This window comes from Lotus japonicus, chromosome 3 (genome assembly GCF_012489685.1).
Source record: "Lotus japonicus ecotype B-129 chromosome 3, LjGifu_v1.2".
NCBI lineage: Eukaryota > Viridiplantae > Streptophyta > Magnoliopsida > Fabales > Fabaceae > Lotus > Lotus japonicus.
In genome coordinates, this window is record NC_080043.1 from 9530818 (window position 1) to 9549727 (window position 18910).

General features: G+C 35.5%; 3 protein-coding genes across 3 annotated transcripts; all 3 read left to right on the forward strand.

Annotated features, from left to right (window-relative positions):
- Positions 1 to 689: 689 nt before the first annotated feature.
- On the forward strand, positions 690 to 4124 carry LOC130743564 (subtilisin-like protease SBT4.3). Its single transcript, XM_057595810.1, has 4 exons — positions 690 to 1013; positions 1092 to 1167; positions 2203 to 2753; positions 2922 to 4124. The coding sequence occupies exons 1-4, from the start codon at positions 690 to 692 to the stop codon at positions 4122 to 4124; spliced, it is 2154 nt and encodes a 717-aa protein (XP_057451793.1).
- Positions 4125 to 6340: 2216 nt separating this feature from the next.
- LOC130748797 (subtilisin-like protease SBT4.3) lies at positions 6341 to 10137 on the forward strand. Its single transcript, XM_057602044.1, has 3 exons — positions 6341 to 6825; positions 8196 to 8746; positions 8921 to 10137. The coding sequence occupies exons 1-3, from the start codon at positions 6348 to 6350 to the stop codon at positions 10121 to 10123; spliced, it is 2232 nt and encodes a 743-aa protein (XP_057458027.1). The 5' UTR covers positions 6341 to 6347; the 3' UTR covers positions 10124 to 10137.
- A 2504-nt stretch (positions 10138 to 12641) lies between these two features.
- LOC130749632 (subtilisin-like protease SBT4.3) lies at positions 12642 to 17847 on the forward strand. Its single transcript, XM_057603006.1, has 3 exons — positions 12642 to 13119; positions 15937 to 16487; positions 16645 to 17847. The coding sequence occupies exons 1-3, from the start codon at positions 12642 to 12644 to the stop codon at positions 17845 to 17847; spliced, it is 2232 nt and encodes a 743-aa protein (XP_057458989.1).
- Positions 17848 to 18910: the final 1063 nt, after the last annotated feature.

The following is an 18910-nucleotide window of genomic DNA, read 5'->3' on the forward strand; positions in this document are numbered from 1 at the left end:
AATATGTTATCAATTTTGAAATTTTTCCTCATTATGATTGTCCTTTAATTTTACAACTAATTTACATATTAAATATATTTTTCTTTAAAGTAAATAGGAAAATAAATTAATATTTAATTTATATGTATGAGAAGTATTATAATTACTAGTTAATAATTTTTCATAACAGTCATCAATAAATAATTAGTATTCTCATTAATGCAAAGTCAAAGGAAAGAAAAAGTCAGAAAAAGTATTTTTTTTGTTACAAAAAATGGTAGTACAGAGTGAATGGAATGACTCGAACCTCACAAAACCAGACAATGGAATGCTTATAAAGATAAAAACAATATAATTAAAATACTTTGGGAACAAAACAAAAAAAGTGTGCAAGGACAAAAAAATACATCTAAATACATAACTAAAAATATATTTAAACAATTAATAAAAATAAAAAATAAGTAATTAATTAATAAAATAAAAGTAAGGTAAAATAAATATTAATTAATAATTTTTAAAAAGTAATTAATTAACTACATACTTTTTTGCTCACATTATACAATAAGATGGATGTGATTGAATGATGGTGTAAAAAGTAAGAAATTAATCTCTTATAAATATGACATATTTTATACGTGTATATATATAACAACAATGATAAATTGATACTCCATTAACCTCCCTCACCACCATCACACAAACCCTTAACAATGGCCAAACACAATTTTCTTCTCATCTTCTTACTATCCTTCGCTCTTGCACACACAAATCCATTTTTTTGTGAAGCTAGCAATGACGATGGAGATCATAAACTTTACATCGTATACATGGGTTCACTTCCTGTGCAGAGAGATTCTTCTAATTATTCCCCAACCTCTCACCACGTCAGCATGTTGCAACAGGTTGTGGGTGGAAGCGATGTGACAAAGCACCATGTTAGAAGCTACAAGAGGAGCTTCAATGGTTTTGCAGCGAGGCTCAGTGAAAAACAGAAAGAAATGATTGTTGGCATGGACGGTGTTGTTTCAGTTTTTTTGAGCAAAACTCTTCAGATTCAAACGACGAGGTCATGAGACTTCTTAGGGTTCTCGGAATCAATTAAAAGACAACAGAAAAATGAGAGTGATTTGGTGATTGGGGTCATTGACTCCGGAATCTGGCCAGAATCGAATAGTTTCACCGACCACGGTAATAAGCTTTTCCATTTTATTTAATATTTTTTATTTAAATTTTTTAAACCAATATTTTTGTTGGATTTTTGGAATATTGGTTTGACATGAATTGAAGAAATATGGTAAATATTTATTTTCTATAAAAATTAATATTTAAATTTCATTTTTATTTATTATTAACTTAAAATATTATAGTTTTTCTCTCTCCGCATTTTGTGCATAAATTATTTACGTGGATGAAAACTAATATGAAAAGTCCACCTATCAACCCTCAACTGATTAGGCTCACGGCGTGGGTAATTGACCAGTCAAAATTGAAGAATTGGCCCTACAATAATTTTTTTGTTAGGGACCAATTTCTAAGAATTTATTTTATAGGGACCTAATTAGATTCCTCTTTAAATGTAAGGAACTAAAAACATATTTAACCCTTTATTTTATTTTTTTGTAAATAGAAACATTTACGAAGACAATTATGATATAAGTTTTATGACATTTATTTAGACTTTTTATTACATCTCATCTTTGCCAATTCAGTTTGCTAGGATTGTTTTCACCAATGCCAATTTAGTTTGGTTGAAAGAGGTTACATCCAATTTGTTGCCTTTCATTTGTCCTCATGTACTAGTTTTAGAGCCTTGTATGATTTTATATATTGCATTTTTTCAATTAAAAATAAAACAGTATATTACATATCATATTTTTATATTTCACTATGTTCTTACAAAATTATATTGGGGTTGTCAAAATGACTCATGTAAAAGTTTGGGTTAAATAACTCATCATCTAATCCCATTGGAGATAGGTGAGTTAGAATTTCTATATTTTATTTATTAATTTATTTCAAACTCACTTATCTCCAATGTGATTGGATGATGGGTTATTTAACCCAAACTTTCACATAGGTCAATTAGACAACCCCAATTATATTATATAACATATTAATTGTATCTCTCTCTTCTACTTTTTTTACATCCACTGAGTGCCTATAAAAAAAATCCACATTTTCCCCACAATTATTTTATCATTTATTTCTATTTATGTTTTTCAGGTGTTAGTCATATTCCGGCCAAGTGGAAGGGTCATTGCAAAGGGGGTGCTAACTTCACTTGTAACAACAAGATCATTGGGGCGCGGTTCTATAGCCTTCCCCAAGACGCTACCGCAAATGATCACAACACTATAAGAGACATCAATGGGCACGGAACCCACACTTCCTCAACGGCAGCTGGAAACACCGTCATTGGTGCAAGCTTTTACGGATTCGCACAAGGCACCGCAAGGGGTGCTGTTCCATCTGCAAGGATCGCTGCATACAAAGTCTGCTTCAACGACGGTTGCGACGAAGCTAGTACTTTAGCAGCTTTCGATGATGCCATTGCTGATGGTGTCGACATCATCAGCATCTCAATCGGGACCGACAAAGCCTATGACTTTACAAGTGACACCATTGCAATCGGTTCCTTCCATGCCATGGAGAGAGGGATTCTCACAGTGCAGAGTGCAGGGAACTCTGGTCCTGCTTCAGGCTCTATTATGAGCGTGGCGCCGTGGTTGTTAACTGTCGCAGCCAGCACCATAGATCGACAGTTCATTGACAAGGTGGTTGCAGGGAGAATAAAATACATTAATATATATATATATACATACATATATCCGCTTTTAAAAATATTTATATTTTCTTATTTAGTTAGTTATTGTAATTAGTTTCACTTAATATATTGGATTTTTTGCTTTCTTACTAATTTTTTCTATTTACGTGTGGTGAAGGTGATTCTCGGGAATGGGAAGACATTGATTGGAAGATCCGTGAATGCTGTCGTTTCAAATGGGACAAAGTTTCCTATTGCTAAGCGGAATGCAAATGATGAAAGGTGCAGAGGATATTCTGACTTGTGTCAATGTCTAAGAAGCGAGATCGTGAAGGGAAAGCTGGTTTTATGCGAAGGTTTGTTGAAAGATGAAGCAGCTTATGAAAAAGGTGCAATTGGTTCAATCACCACGGATTTAGGAAACCCTGACAATGATTGCTCTAAGGTGACTTATTTCCCTTCACTGAACCTCAATCCAAAAGACTACGCTATTATCCAGGACTACACAAATTCAACAAACAATTCTGAAGCTGGGATATTGAATAGCGAGACTTTTGAAGATCATAGCGCTCCTAAGGTTGCTAGCTTCTCCTCCCGCGGACCGAATCCCTTGATTTCGGAGATTATGAAACCGGATGTAAGTGCTCCTGGGGTTGATATCTTGGCAGCATGGTCACCTATAGCGTCACCCTCACTTTATTCAAGTGATAAGAGAAAGGTCAATTACAATGTACTGTATGGTACATCAATGGCATGCCCTCATGTGTCCGGAGTCGCCGCGTATGTGAAATCATTTCACCCAGATTGGTCGCCAGCCGCGATCAAATCAGCAATAATGACCACAGCGGAGCCCTTGAATGGGAATTATAATATGACCGGTGAGTTCTCTTATGGAGCTGGGAATGTCAATCCAGTAAAAGCTACTGACCCTGGCCTTGTATATGACATTTCCATGAAAGACTATGTCAATATGCTTTGCAACTATGGTTATAGTGCTAAGAAACTTAAGATTATTGCTGGAGCTCATTCACCAAGTTGTTATGGAGAACACCATAGAAGCTGGGTCAAAGATTTAAACTACCCTGCAATAACGGTAAATGTTAAGCCTTTGGAGCCTTACATTATCAAGGTTAATAGAACAGTGACGAATGTTGGCTTTCCTCACAACTTGACCTACAAGGCTACCGTCTTGCCGAATCTGAAAATGAACATCACGGTGGAGCCTGAGGTTCTGAGGTTCGAGTCATTGCATGAGAAAAAATATTTTATTGTTACGGTTTCTGGAGGAGGATTGAGAATAGGTAGTGCAATTTCCTCATCACTTGTGCGGTCAGATGGCAAACATTATGTGAAGAGTCCAATTACTGTGCTTGTCTCCTAGTCCTAAAACATGTTGATTATGGCACTGTTAAATCTCCAATAAATTATTATCATGGAGGCCAAAAATCTAAACATATTATAGAAATATATCGAAATATTCGCTATAGATAAGGTTTTGGTAGCAACAAGAAGATTATATTTTATTAGTTATGATAAAAATCTTATGTTGTATTTGCATGTATTGGGTACTAACTACAGCAAAAGAAGCTTCTCATAAAATAAACGGTGGTTTGATCAATAATAAATTGGATAAAATTTAGATCAAGTTCCTTACCTTCATTTTATAAGTTTAACGTGCGCGCGTTTGGAGGCAAGGATCAGAATGCACAATAGAAAATTTATAACACAAAAAGCCTTTATCTACCTGTGGAGAACATGAATACACACACCAACCATTTTTTTTTTGGTAAGTCAAAATTGAATAAATAAAAAATACTATGAGTATTTCAATCCATATACAAGAGAAAAAAAAAAACCCTGCACAAAGAGCAAAAACAGGGGACGGGCAAGGCACAACCCACACAAACAATAACACCCAACACCTAACTGTACGAGCAACACACAGAAAAAAGCAGATGACACAACCAAGGCCTGCAACCTCACTCATAAAGGTCCACGCAAGCCCACTAAGAGGCTTCTAAACACGCAGAGTAGCAAAGTCTAAATTCAGCACTATCCATCGTGTGAGGAATCACATGATTAAGGCCAAAGTAACACAGTTTTGTTCTGGCAGCAAGCCAAGAACTAGAGAAAACTATCGAAAACCAAAAAAGAGCCCAGATCAAAAGTATTCCAAACAACTCCTTGGATTAGAGATCCAGTCGCACAAAACTTCTTACTCTTAACTGTGCTAATTCCCAAACTCTTTCAGCATCCTTCACCCCATCCTTGAAGATGATTTTGTTTCTACATAGCCAAATCCCAAATGGACAATAAAACCGCCAGCCAAACTGATTTTGCCCCCCTTTGTTTATCCACGGTCGTCAATTCGCCACCATGTTGGGTTCTTGGCATCCTTGTGGGAGAACAATAGAAACATTAAGCCACTTGTAGCAAGAATCCCACACCTTACTTGAAGCTTAAACTGAATTTTCATTCCAACAATTCCTGAGGTTCGATAAATTAAAACCAACAAGAGTAGCACTTACGTCATGGTACAAAAAATCCAATTCACTTTTAAGGTTTTGGTCCTCCATGTCTAACCCCTCCATGATCACCATCGCTAGCAGAGCGTGGTGGTGGTTCGTCGGAACCAGAGGAGGTGATGGTGATTGGTTGCCGGTTCAGATCTGAAAATAGAAGAGGACGATGGCCGACGACGAGATGATTGAGCAGAGTAAAAAGGGTTGCTTGAGATGAGGGAAGAAGAAAATTGAAGAAAAAGAAACCTGGAGAAGAACGACCTCCATTCTGAGACCCCCGCCGCCGCCTCGTTCACTCTGATTCCAGTATCGCCATCGCTCGTTCACGCCGAGATCAACACCATCATTGTCGTCCAAATCCCTCATCTATGTTAATTAATTTTTAAAATTAACATATTTGCTGAATATAATATGTTATCAATTTTGAAAATTTTCCTCATTATGATTGTCCTTTAATTTTACAATTAATTTACATATTAATATTTAATTTTTTCTTTTTAGTAAATAGGAAAATAAATTAATATTTAATTTATATGTATGAGAAGTATTATAATTACTAATTAATAATTTTTCATAACAGTCATCAATAAATAATTAGTATTTTCATTAATGCAAAGTCAAAGGAAAAAAAGTCAGAAAAAGTCTTTTTTTTTTTACAAAAAATGGTAGTACAGAACCTCATACTACCAAACAATGGAATGCTTATAAAGAAAAAAACAATAGAATTAAAATATTTTAGGAACAAAGCAAAAAAAGTGTGTAAGGACAAAAAAAATACATCTAAATACATAACTAAAAATATATTTAAACAATTAATAAAAATAAAAAAATAAGTAATTAATTAATAAAATAAAAGGAAAGTAAAATAAATATTAATTAATAATTTTTAAAAAGTAAGTAATTAACTACATACTTTTTTGTTCACATTATATAATAAGAGGGATGTGATTGAATGATGGTGTAAATAGCAAGAAATTAATCTCTTATAAATATGACCTCTTTTATACGTGTATAAATATAACAGCAAAGATAAATTGATACTCCATTAACCTCCCTCACCACCATCACACAAACCCTTAACAATGGCCAAACACAGTTTTCTTCTCATCTTCTTACTATCCTTCGTTCTTGCACCCACAAATCCATTTTTTTGTGATGCTAGCAATGACGACGGAGATCATAAACTTTACATCGTATACATGGGTTCACTTCCTGTTCAGAGAGATTCTTCTAATTATTCCCCAACCTCTCACCACATCAGCATGTTGCAACAGGTTGTGGGTGGAAGCGATGTGACAAAGCACCATGTTAGAAGCTACAAGAGGAGCTTCAATGGTTTTGCAGCGAAGCTCAGTGAAAAACATAAAAAAATGATTGCTGGCATGGACGGTGTTGTTTCAGTTTTTCTGAGCAAAACTCTTCATATTCAAACGACGAGGTCATGGGACTTCTTAGGGTTCTCAGAATCAATTAAAAGACAACAGAAATATGAGAGTGATTTGGTGATCGGGGTCATTGACACCGGAATCTGGCCAGAATCAGATAGTTTCACCGACCAAGGTAATAAGCTTTTCAATTATATTTAATGTTTTTTATTTGACTTTTTTTTAAAAGGAATTTTTTTGGATTTTTGGAAATTGGTTTGACTTGAATTGAAGAAATATGGTAAATATTTATTTTCTATTAAAATTAATTTTTAAATTTCATTTTTATTTATTATTAACTTTAAATAATATAGTTTTTCTCTCTCCGCATTTTATGCATAAATTATTTCCATGGATGAAAACTAATATGAAAAGTCCACCTATCAACCCTCAACTGATTAGGCTCGCGACGTGGGTAATTGTCTAGTCAAAATTGAAGAATTGGGCCTACATCAATTGTTTTTTGTTAGGGACCAATTTCTAAGGATTTATTTTATAGGAACTTAATTAGATTCTTCTTTAAATGTAAGGAACTAAAAACATATTTAACCCTTAAAATTTTTTTTTTTGTAAATAGAAACATTTACGAAGACAATTATAATATAAGTTTAATGACATTTATTTAGACTTTATATTACATCTCATCTTTGCCGATTCAGTTTGCTAGGATTGTTTTCACCTTTGCCAATTTAGTTTGGTTGAAAGAGGTTACATCCAATTTGTTGCCTTTGATTTGTCCTGATGTACTGGTTTTAGACCTTGTATGATTTTATATATTGCACTTTTTTCAATTAATAAAACAGTATATGACATATCATATTTTTCTATTTCACTATCTTCTTACCAAATTATATTGGATTGTCTAAATGACTCATGTGAAATTTTGAGTTAAATAACTCATCATCTAAGAGCATCTTCAATGGGAGTGTCTTACACCAAAGAGACTCTCTCATTAGTGTCTCATACCATTGGAGAGAAATGTTTCTTCCACCATGTCTAATTTGGGTGTGGTAGTGTAAAAACTTATCTCTCATAAATATGTTCTTATAAAATATTATTATATTTGCTTATCATTTTATCATATAAAGTGTGTAGTTGAATGTGGGGTCTACTAGAGAAACTTTTAAGAGTTTTTGAGTTGGAGTAAAAAGTTAGTAAAATGGTTTAGATGATGTAGCACTATGGAGAATTGTAAAGAATGAAGTGTAGACACACTAGTTAGCGTGATGGATAAAGATGCTCTAATAACATTGGAGATACGTGAGTTGGAATTTCTATATTTTATTTATTAATTTATTTCAAACTCACTTATCTCCAATGTGATTGGATGATGAGTTATTTAACCCAAACTTTCACATAGGTCAATTAGACAACCCCAATTATATTATATAACATATTAATTGTATCTCTCTCTTCTACTTTTTTTACATCCACTGAGTGCCTACAAAAAAAATCCCCATTTTTCCCACAATTATTTTATCATTTATTTCTATTTATGTTTTTCAGGTGTTAGTCATATTCCGGCCAAGTGGAAGGGCCATTGCAAAGGGGGTGCTAACTTCACTTGTAACAACAAGATCATTGGGGCGCGGTTCTATAGCCTTCCCCAAGACGCTACCGCAAATGATCACAACACTATAAGAGACATCAATGGGCACGGAACCCACACTTCCTCAACGGCAGCTGGAAACACCGTCATTGGTGCAAGCTTTTACGGATTCGCACAAGGCACCGCAAGGGGTGCTGTTCCATCTGCAAGGATCGCTGCATACAAAGTCTGCTTCAACGACGGTTGCGACGATGCTAGTACTTTAGCAGCTTTCGATGATGCCATTGCTGATGGTGTCGACATCATCAGCATCTCAATCGGGACCGACAAAGCCTATGACTTTACAAGTGACACCATTGCAATCGGTTCCTTCCATGCCATGGAGAGAGGGATTCTCACAGTGCAGAGTGCAGGGAACTCTGGTCCTGCTTCAGGCTCTATTATGAGCGTGGCGCCGTGGTTGTTAACTGTCGCAGCCAGCACCATAGATCGACAGTTCATTGACAAGGTGGTTGCAGGGAGAATAAAATACATTAATATATATATATATATATATACATACATATATCCGCTTTTAAAAATATTTATATTTTCTTATTTAGTTAGTTATTGTAATTAGTTTCACTTAATATATTGGATTTTTTGCTTTCTTACTAATTTTTTCTGTTTACGTGTGGTGAAGGTGATTCTCGGGAATGGGAAGACATTGATTGGAAGATCCGTGAATGCTGTCGTTTCAAATGGGACAAAGTTTCCTATTGCTAAGCGGAATGCAAATGATGAAAGGTGCAGAGGATATTCTGACTTGTGTCAATGTCTAAGAAGCGAGATCGTGAAGGGAAAGCTGGTTTTATGCGAAGGTTTGTTGAAAGATGAAGCAGCTTATGAAAAAGGTGCAGTTGGTTCAATCACCACGGATTTAGGAAACCCTGACAATGATTGCTCTAAGGTGACTTATTTCCCTTCACTGAACCTCAATCCAAAAGACTACGCTATTATCCAGGACTACACAAATTCAACAAACAATCCTGAAGCTGAGATATTGAATAGCGAGAGTTTTGAAGATCATAGCGCTCCTAAGGTTGCTAGCTTCTCCTCCCGCGGACCGAATCCCTTGATTTCGGAGATTATGAAACCGGATGTAAGTGCTCCTGGGGTTGATATCTTGGCAGCATGGTCACCTATAGCGTCACCCTCACTTTATTCAAGTGATAAGAGAAAGGTCAATTACAATGTACTATATGGTACATCAATGGCATGCCCTCATGTGTCCGGAGTCGCCGCGTATGTGAAATCATTTCACCCAGATTGGTCGCCAGCCGCGATCAAATCAGCAATAATGACCACAGCCGAGCCATTGAATGGGAATTATAATATGACTGGTGAGTTCTCTTATGGAGCTGGGAATGTCAATCCAGTAAAAGCTATTGACCCTGGCCTTGTATATGACATTTCCATGAAAGACTATGTCAATATGCTTTGCAACTATGGTTATAGTGCTAAGAAACTTAAGATTATTGCTGGAGCTCATTCACTAAGTTGTTATGGAGAACACCATAGAAGCTTGGTCAAAGATTTAAACTACCCTGCAATAACGGTAAATGTTAAGCCTTTGGAGCCTTACATTATCAAGGTTAATAGAACAGTGACGAATGTTGGCTTTCCTCACAACTTGACCTACAAGGCTACCGTCTTGCCGAATCTGAAAATGAACATCACGGTGGAGCCTGAGGTTCTGAGGTTCGAGTCATTGCATGAGAAAAAATCTTTTATTGTTATGGTTTCTGGAGGAGGATTGAGAATAGGTAGTGCAATTTCCTCATCACTTGTGTGGTCAGATGGCAAACATTATGTGAAGAGTCCAATTACTGTGCTTGTCTCCTAGTCCTAAAACATGTTGATTATGGCACTGTTAAATCTCCAATAAATTATTATCATGGAGGCCAAAAATCTAAACATATTATAGAAATATATCGAAATATTTGCTATAGATAAGGTTTTGGTAGCAACAAGAAGATTATATTTTATTAGTTATGATAAAAATCTTATGTTGTATTTGCATGTATTGGGTACTAACTACAGCAAAAGAAGCTTCTCATAAAATAAACGGTGGTTTGATCAATAATAAATTGGATAAAATTTAGATCAAGTTCCTTACCTTCATTTTATAAGTTTAACGTGCGCGCGTTTGGAGGCAAGGATCAGAATGCACAATAGAAAATTTATAACACAAAAAGCCTTTATCTACCTGTGGAGAACATGAATACACACACCAACCATTTTTTTTTTGGTAAGTCAAAATTGAATAAATAAAAAATACTATGAGTATTTCAATCCATATACAAGAGAAAAAAAAAAACCCTGCACAAAGAGCAAAAACAGGTGACGGGCAAGGCACAACCCACATAAACAATAACACCCAACACCTAACTGTACGAGCAACACACAGAAAAAAGCAGATGACACAACCAAGGCCTGCAACCTCACTCACAAAGGTCCACGCAAGCCCACTAAGAGGCTTCTAAACACGTAGAGTAGCAAAGTCTAAATTCAGCACTATCCATCGTGTGAGGAATCACATGATTAAGGCCAAAGTAACACAGTTTTGTTCTGGCAGCAAGCCAAGAACTAGAGAAAACTATCGAAAACCAGAAAAGAGCCCAGATCAAAAGTATTCCAAACAACTCCTTGGATTAGAGATCCAGTCGCACAAAACTTCTTACTCTTAACTGTGCTAATTCCCAAACTCTTTCAGCATCCTTCACCCCATCCTTGGAGATGATTTTGTTTCTACATAGCCAAATCCCAAATGGACAATAAAACCGCCAGCCAAACTGATTTTGCCCCCCTTTGTTTATCCACAGTCGTCAATTCGCCACCATGCTGGGTTCTTGGCATCCTTGTGGGAGAACAGTAGAAACATTAAGCCACTTGTAGCAAGAATCCCACACCTTACTTGAAGCTTAAACTGAATCTTCATTCCAACAATTCCTGAGGTTCGATAAATTAAAACCAACAAGAGTAGCACTTACGTCATGGTACAAAAAATCCAATTCACTTTTAAGGTTTTGGTCCTCCATGTCTAACCCCTCCATGATCACCATCGCTAGCAGAGCGTGGTGGTGGTTCGCCGGAACCAGAGGAGGTGATGGTGATTGGTGGCGGATCCAGGACCCCGAGGTTAGGGGGTTCAAATTTTTTAAATGAAACATCAGTAAAAATATAATTTAAAACAACTTTAATATGTTTTATACATGATAAATTATACAAGTCATAGGTTTGCAAATAGGTGGGACTTTGGTGCAAATAGGTGCAAACTTTAGTCTACTCGTATAATTTAAAATTTTCTGGAGGTTCAAAAAAAAAATTATATAGAAAATTAAGTGCAATTTTTTTGTTCAGGGGAATCAGATGAACCCCCTCACCACAACATAGGTCCGCCCCTGATGGTGGCCGGTTCAGATCTGAAAATAGAAGGGGACGATGGCCGACGACGAGATGATTGAGCAGAATAAGAAGGGTTGCTTGAGATGAGGGAAGAAGAAAATTGAAGAAAAAGAAACCTGGAGAAGAACGACCTCCATTATGAGACCCCCGCCGCCGCCTCGTCCACTCTGATTCCAGTATCGCCATCGCTCGTTCACGCCGATATCAACACCATCATTATCGTCCAAATCCCTCATCTATGTTAATTAATTTTAAAAATTAACATATTTGCTGAATATAATATGTTATCAATTTTGAAAATTTTCCTCATTATGATTGTCCTTTAATTTTACAATTAATTTGCATATTAATATTTAATTTTTTTCTTTTTAGTAAATAGGAAAATAAATTAATATTTAATTTATATGTATGAGAAGTATTATAATTACTAATTAATAATTTTTCATAACAGTCATCAATAAATAATTAGTATTTTCATTAATGCAAAGTCAAAGGAAAAAAAGTCAGAAAAAGTCTTTTTTTTTTGTTACAAAAAATGGTAGTACAGAACCTCATACTACCAAACAATGGAATGCTTATAAAGAAAAAAAACAATAGAATTAAAATACTTTGGGAACAAAGCAAAAAAAGTGTGTAAGGACAAAAAAAATACATCTAAATACATAACTAAAAATATATTTAAACAATTAATAAAAATAAAAAAATAAGTAATTAATTAATAAAATAAAAGGAAAGTAAAATAAATATTAATTAATAATTTTTAAAAAGTAAGTAATTAACTACATACTTTTTTGTTCACATTATACAATAAGAGGGATGTGATTGAATGATGGTGTAAAAAGCAAGAAATTAATCTCTTATAAATATGACCTCTTTTATACGTGTATATATATAACAGCAAAGATAAATTGATACTCCATTAACCTCCCTCACCACCATCACACAAACCCTTAACAATGGCCAAACACAGTTTTCTTCTCATCTTCTTACTATCCTTCGTTCTTGCACCCACAAATCCATTTTTTTGTGATGCTAGCAATGACGATGGAGATCATAAACTTTACATCGTATACATGGGTTCACTTCCTGTTCAGAGAGATTCTTCTAATTATTCCCCAACCTCTCACCACATCAGCATGTTGCAACAGGTTGTGGGTGGAAGCGATGTGACAAAGCACCATGTTAGAAGCTACAAGAGGAGCTTCAATGGTTTTGCAGCGAAGCTCAGTGAAAAACATAAAAAAATTATTGCTGGCATGGACGGTGTTGTTTCAGTTTTTCTGAGCAAAACTCTTCAGATTCAAACGACGAGGTCATGGGACTTCTTAGGGTTCTCAGAATCAATTAAAAGACAACAGAAATATGAGAGTGATTTGGTGATCGGGGTCATTGACACCGGAATCTGGCCAGAATCAGATAGTTTCACCGACCAAGGTAATAAGCTTTTCAATTATATTTAATGTTTTTTATTTGACTTTTTTTTAAAAGGAATTTTTTTGGATTTTTGGAAATTGGTTTGACTTGAATTGAAGAAATATGGTAAATATTTATTTTCTATTAAAATTAATTTTTAAATTTCATTTTTATTTATTATTAACTTTAAATAATATAGTTTTTCTCTCTCCGTATTTTATGCATAAATTATTTCCATGGATGAAAACTAATATGAAAAGTCCACCTATCAACCCTCAACTGATTAGGCTCGCGACGTGGGTAATTGTCTAGTCAAAATTGAAGAATTGGCCCTACATCAATTGTTTTTTGTTAGGGACCAATTTCTAAGGATTTATTTTATAGGAACTTAATTAGATTCTTCTTTAAATGTAAGGAACTAAAAACATATTTAACCCTTAAATTTTTTTTTTTGTAAATAGAAACATTTACGAAGACAATTATAATATAAGTTTAATGACATTTATTTAGACTTTATATTACATCTCATCTTTGCCGATTCAGTTTGCTAGGATTGTTTTCACCTTTGCCAATTTAGTTTGGTTGAAAGAGGTTACATCCAATTTGTTGCCTTTGATTTGTCCTGATGTACTGGTTTTAGACCTTGTATGATTTTATATATTGCACTTTTTTCAATTAATAAAACAGTATATTACATATCATATTTTTCTATTTCACTATCTTCTTACCAAATTATATTGGATTGTCTAAATGACTCATGTGAAAGTTTGAGTTAAATAACTCATCATCTAAGAGCATCTTCAATGGGAGTGTCTTACACCAAAGAGACTCTCTCATTAGTGTCTCATGCCATTGGAGAGAAATGATTCTTCCACCATGTCTAATTTGGGTGTGGTAGTGTAAAAACTTATCTCTCATAAATATGTTCTTATAAAATATTATTGTATTTGCTTATCATTTTATCATATAAAGTGTGTAGTTGAATGTGGGTCTACTAGAGAAAATTTTAAGAGTTTTTGAGTTGGAGTAAAAAGTTAGTAAAATGGTTTAGATGATGTAGCACTATGGAGAGTTGTAAATAATGAAGTGTAGACACACTAGTTAGCATGATGGATAAAGATGCTCTAATCACATTGGAGATACGTGTGTTGGAATTTCTATATTTTATTTATTAATTTATTTCAAACTCACTTATCTCCAATGTGATTGGATAATGAGTTATTTAACCCAAACTTTCACATAGGTCAATTAGACAACCCCAATTATATTATATAACATATTAATTGTATATCTCTCTTCTACTTTTTTTACATCCACTCCACTGAGTGCCTACAAAAAAAATCCACATTTTCCCCTGATGAGTACCAAAAATACCTGATTTTCTCTACTAATTTGGGTACTTTTCTGTTCTAGATGTGTACATTATCTTTCAAATTATCCCTCAATAGGTTAATTTAGTAAGTAGATAGTTTTTTATATAGACAATATATATATATATATTAGCTTTATCATTTAAGCTCTTTGGTTTTATTGTAGGAGGAAAGTCAAGAGATCCAAACAATTTCAAATCAAAAGAGCTACAAATATTGAAGTTCGCTTAAGCCAAATGCTGGCTCGCTTAAGCCAAATTATATGGCAGTAGCAGTGGCAAATATATTGATCTTCGCTTAAGCCGAATGCTGGCTCGCTTAAGCCAAATTATATGGCAGTAGCAGTGGCAAACATATTGATCTTCGCTTAAGCCGAATGCTGCCTCTCTTAAGCCAAATTACATGGCAGTAGCAGTGGTTCTGGAAGATAATTTGGCTTAAGCGAGAAATGGTCTCGCTTAAGCTGAAAGACGTTACCTGAACATGAAGAAACCTCCTCGCTTAAGCGGAACCTTTATCAGCTTAAGCGAAACCGTGCCCTGTTTATAAAAGGCTCGACCAAGATCAGAAATGGATCATCTTTTGACCTATTTTGGACCTCTTAGAGAGAAAATTGCATAGAGAAGAAGAAAAAGGAACTTTGGGAGCTTTGATTCACCATCCATCAAGCTGGAATCATCACCGAGGACGGCACGGATCATAACTTTCGTCTTAGTTCCTCTTGTAAGCATAGCATCCATGTCTATGGATAGCTAAACTTCTCTTTGTTGGGATTGGGTGTAATACTTGACTTAAATGTATCCATCTTAGGTCTCTTTCATATGAATCTATTTTATCTCTTGATTTCAATGATATGATCTTGATTTTAATACTTGTTTTAGCTTGATCAACTAGAACATGATTTGAGATTTGATATGTGAGTGAAAGCTACATATTTGAATTAGATTTAGGTTGTATCATCTAATTTACCTGATTGCTAGACATAGGGTTAGGTTTATTAGTCGCTTAACATCTGAACTCATTACGTTTTGCTTCGTTAGTTATGCGAGACATAGATAATTAGAGAAGTGAATCGTTAATCTGCTCATGTAAGAAATTAATGAGATAGATAAGAACTGATGTGATGAAGTCAAGGATAGAATAGGTTGTATGTGTTGAATTATAGGATATATGAGAGTTGATGTGTGAACCCCAATCCCAACAGCTTTCTCAATCTGTTTTTAAACCCGTTTTTATTACTGTTTTATGTCCACAACATTTCTCAAAACAATCAACCAAACGCTTCTTGAACTCTTTGCTTAAGTAATTTAGCTAAAGAACGGCGTTGTATTTCCAATTACCTGAGGACGATAAAAACTCTTTACTATACTACAATTGAATCTTGAAAGGGATTTGAAAGCAGTTGTGGTAAAAACCTTTCAACATCCCCACAATTATTTTATCATTTATTTCTATTTATGTTTTTCAGGTGTTAGTCATATTCCGGCCAAGTGGAAGGGCCATTGCAAAGGGGGTGCTAACTTCACTTGTAACAACAAGATCATTGGGGCGCGGGTCTATAGCCCTCCCCCATACCTTACCACACATGATGACCACACTGTAAGAGACACCGTGGGTAACGGAACCCACACTTCCTCGACGGCAGCTGGAAACACCGTCATTGGTGCAAGCTTTTACGGATTCGCACAAGGCACCGCAAGGGGTGCTGTTCCATCTACAAGGATCGCTGCATACAAAGCCTGCTACCAAGGCGGCTGCGACGAAGCTAGTGTTTTAGCAGCTTTCGATGATGCCATTGCTGATGGCGTCGACATTATCAGCCTCTCAGTCACGAGCGACAGAGTGTCTGACTTTACGAGTGACACCATTCCAATCGGTTCCTTCCATGCCATGGAAAGAGGGATTCTCACAGTGCAGGGTGCAGGGAACTATGGTCCTGCTTCAGGCTCTATTGTGAGCTTGGCGCCGTGGTTGTTGACTGTCGCAGCCAGCACCATAGATCGACAGTTCATTGACAAGGTGGTTGCAGGGAGAATAAAATACATTAATATATATATATATATCCGCTTTTAAAAATATTTATATTTTATTATTTAGTTAGTTATTGTAATTAGTTTCACTTAATATATTGGATTTTTGCTTTCTTACTAATTTTGTATGTTTACGTGTGGTGAAGGTGATTCTCGGGAATGGGATGACATTGATTGGAAGGTCTGTGAATGCCGTCGTTTCAAATGGGGTAAAGTTTCCTATTGCTAAGCGAAATGCAAATGATGAAAGGTGCAGAGGATATTCTGACTTGTGTCAATGTCTAAGAAGCGAGACCGTGAAGGGAAAGCTGGTTTTATGCGAAGGTTTGTTGAAAGATGAAGCAGCTTATGAAAAAGGTGCAGTTGGTTCAATCACCACGGATTTAGGAAACCCTGACAATGATTGCTCTAAGGTGACTTATTTCCCTTCACTGAACCTCAATCCAAAAGACTACGCTATTATCCAGGACTACACAAATTCAACAAACAATCCTGAAGCTGAGATATTGAATAGCGAGACTTTCGAAGATCATAGTGCTCCTAAGGTTGCTAGCTTCTCCTCCCGCGGACCGAATCCCTTGATTTCGGAGATTATGAAACCAGATGTGAGTGCTCCTGGGGTTGATATCTTGGCAGCATGGTCACCTATAGCGTCACCCTCACTTTATTCAAGTGATAAGAGAAAGGTCAATTACAATGTACTGTATGGTACATCAATGGCATGCCCTCATGTGTTCGGAGTCGCCGCGTATGTGAAATCATTTCACCCAGATTGGTCGCCAGCCGCGATCAAATCAGCAATAATGACCACAGCAGAGCCATTGAATGGGAATTATAATATGACTGGTGAGTTCTCTTATGGAGCTGGGAATGTCAATCCAGTAAAAGCTATTGACCCTGGCCTTGTATATGACATTTCCATGAAAGACTATGTCAATATGCTTTGCAACTATGGTTATAGTGCTAAGAAACTTAAGATTATTGCTGGAGCTCATTCACTAAGTTGTTATGGAGAACACCATAGAAGCTTGGTCATAGATTTAAACTACCCTGCAATAACGGTAAATGTTAAGCCTTTGGAGCCTTACATTATCAAGGTTAATAGAACAGTGACGAATGTTGGCTTTCCTCACAACTTGACCTACAAGGCTACCGTCTTGCCGAATCTGAAAATGAACATCACGGTGGAGCCTGAGGTTCTGAGGTTCGAGTCATTGCATGAGAGAAAATCTTTTATTGTTACTGTTTCTGGAGGAGGATTGAGAATAGGTAGTGCAATTTCCTCATCACTTGTGTGGTCAGATGGCAAACATTATGTGAAGAGTCCAATTATTGTGCTTGTCTCCTAGTCTTAAAACATGTTGATTATGGCACTGTTAAATCTCCAATAAATTATTATCATGTAGGCCAAAAATCTAAACATATTATAGAAACATATCGAAATATTCGCTATAGATAAGGTTTTGGTAGCAACTAGCAAGCAGAAGATTATATTTTATTAGTTATGATAAAAATCTTATATTGTATTTGCATGTATTGGGTACTAAGTACTAACTAAAGCAAAAGAAGCTTCTCATAAAACAAACGGTGGTTTGATCAATATTTAGATGGATAAAATTTAGATCAAGTTCCTTACCTCCAATTTCATCAAGTTTATGTGTAAAATTTGTGTGTGTGCGTTTGGACGCAAGAATCAGAGTGCACAATAGAAAGTTTGTAACACAAAAAGCCTTTATCTACTTGCGAAGAACATGAATACAGGAACTTCAAAACAAAACCAACACACCAACACTTTTTTTTTTATGCAAAAATTGAATAAATCAGAAATACTAGGAGTATTTAATATATATGAGCTGCCAAGTGATACTTCGCCTAAAATGATGACTATAAATTTTCCAAAATTATCCGGTCTTTTAGATTGTGAATGAAACCTATATAGCCATCCACCCATGAATGACCTTAGGAAGCTAACTTAAACTTAAACTCCTTGAACACTGACCTCAGACCTTCCATGACTGTAAAAATGAAAAGCATGAGAAACAAAATCATTTCATTTGGATCAAATTGAACGTTAGGAACACCTCAAAGACGACACCGAAGCACCGTAGAGATTTTTCCTTTCCACAATCTTTTGATTGCTTCACGACCCATTTGCTCTATTCCTCCTTTGGTATTTTGATCGTGCCTTCTCCCACCAGATACTCTCACACTCTATGGATTATTTTTAGTTTTAGACCGCTCAAAGATGAACCAAAACTCACTCATTTGTTTTCTCTCCCACTCTCAATCTTGTATTTTAGAGTTGCAGTTCAAAGATGGAACTACAACTCAAAAGTGATCATTTTGTTTCTCCCTCTCTCTCTCTCTCTCTGAACATTAGCTCACCACACAAAACCCTCTCTCTATTATTTA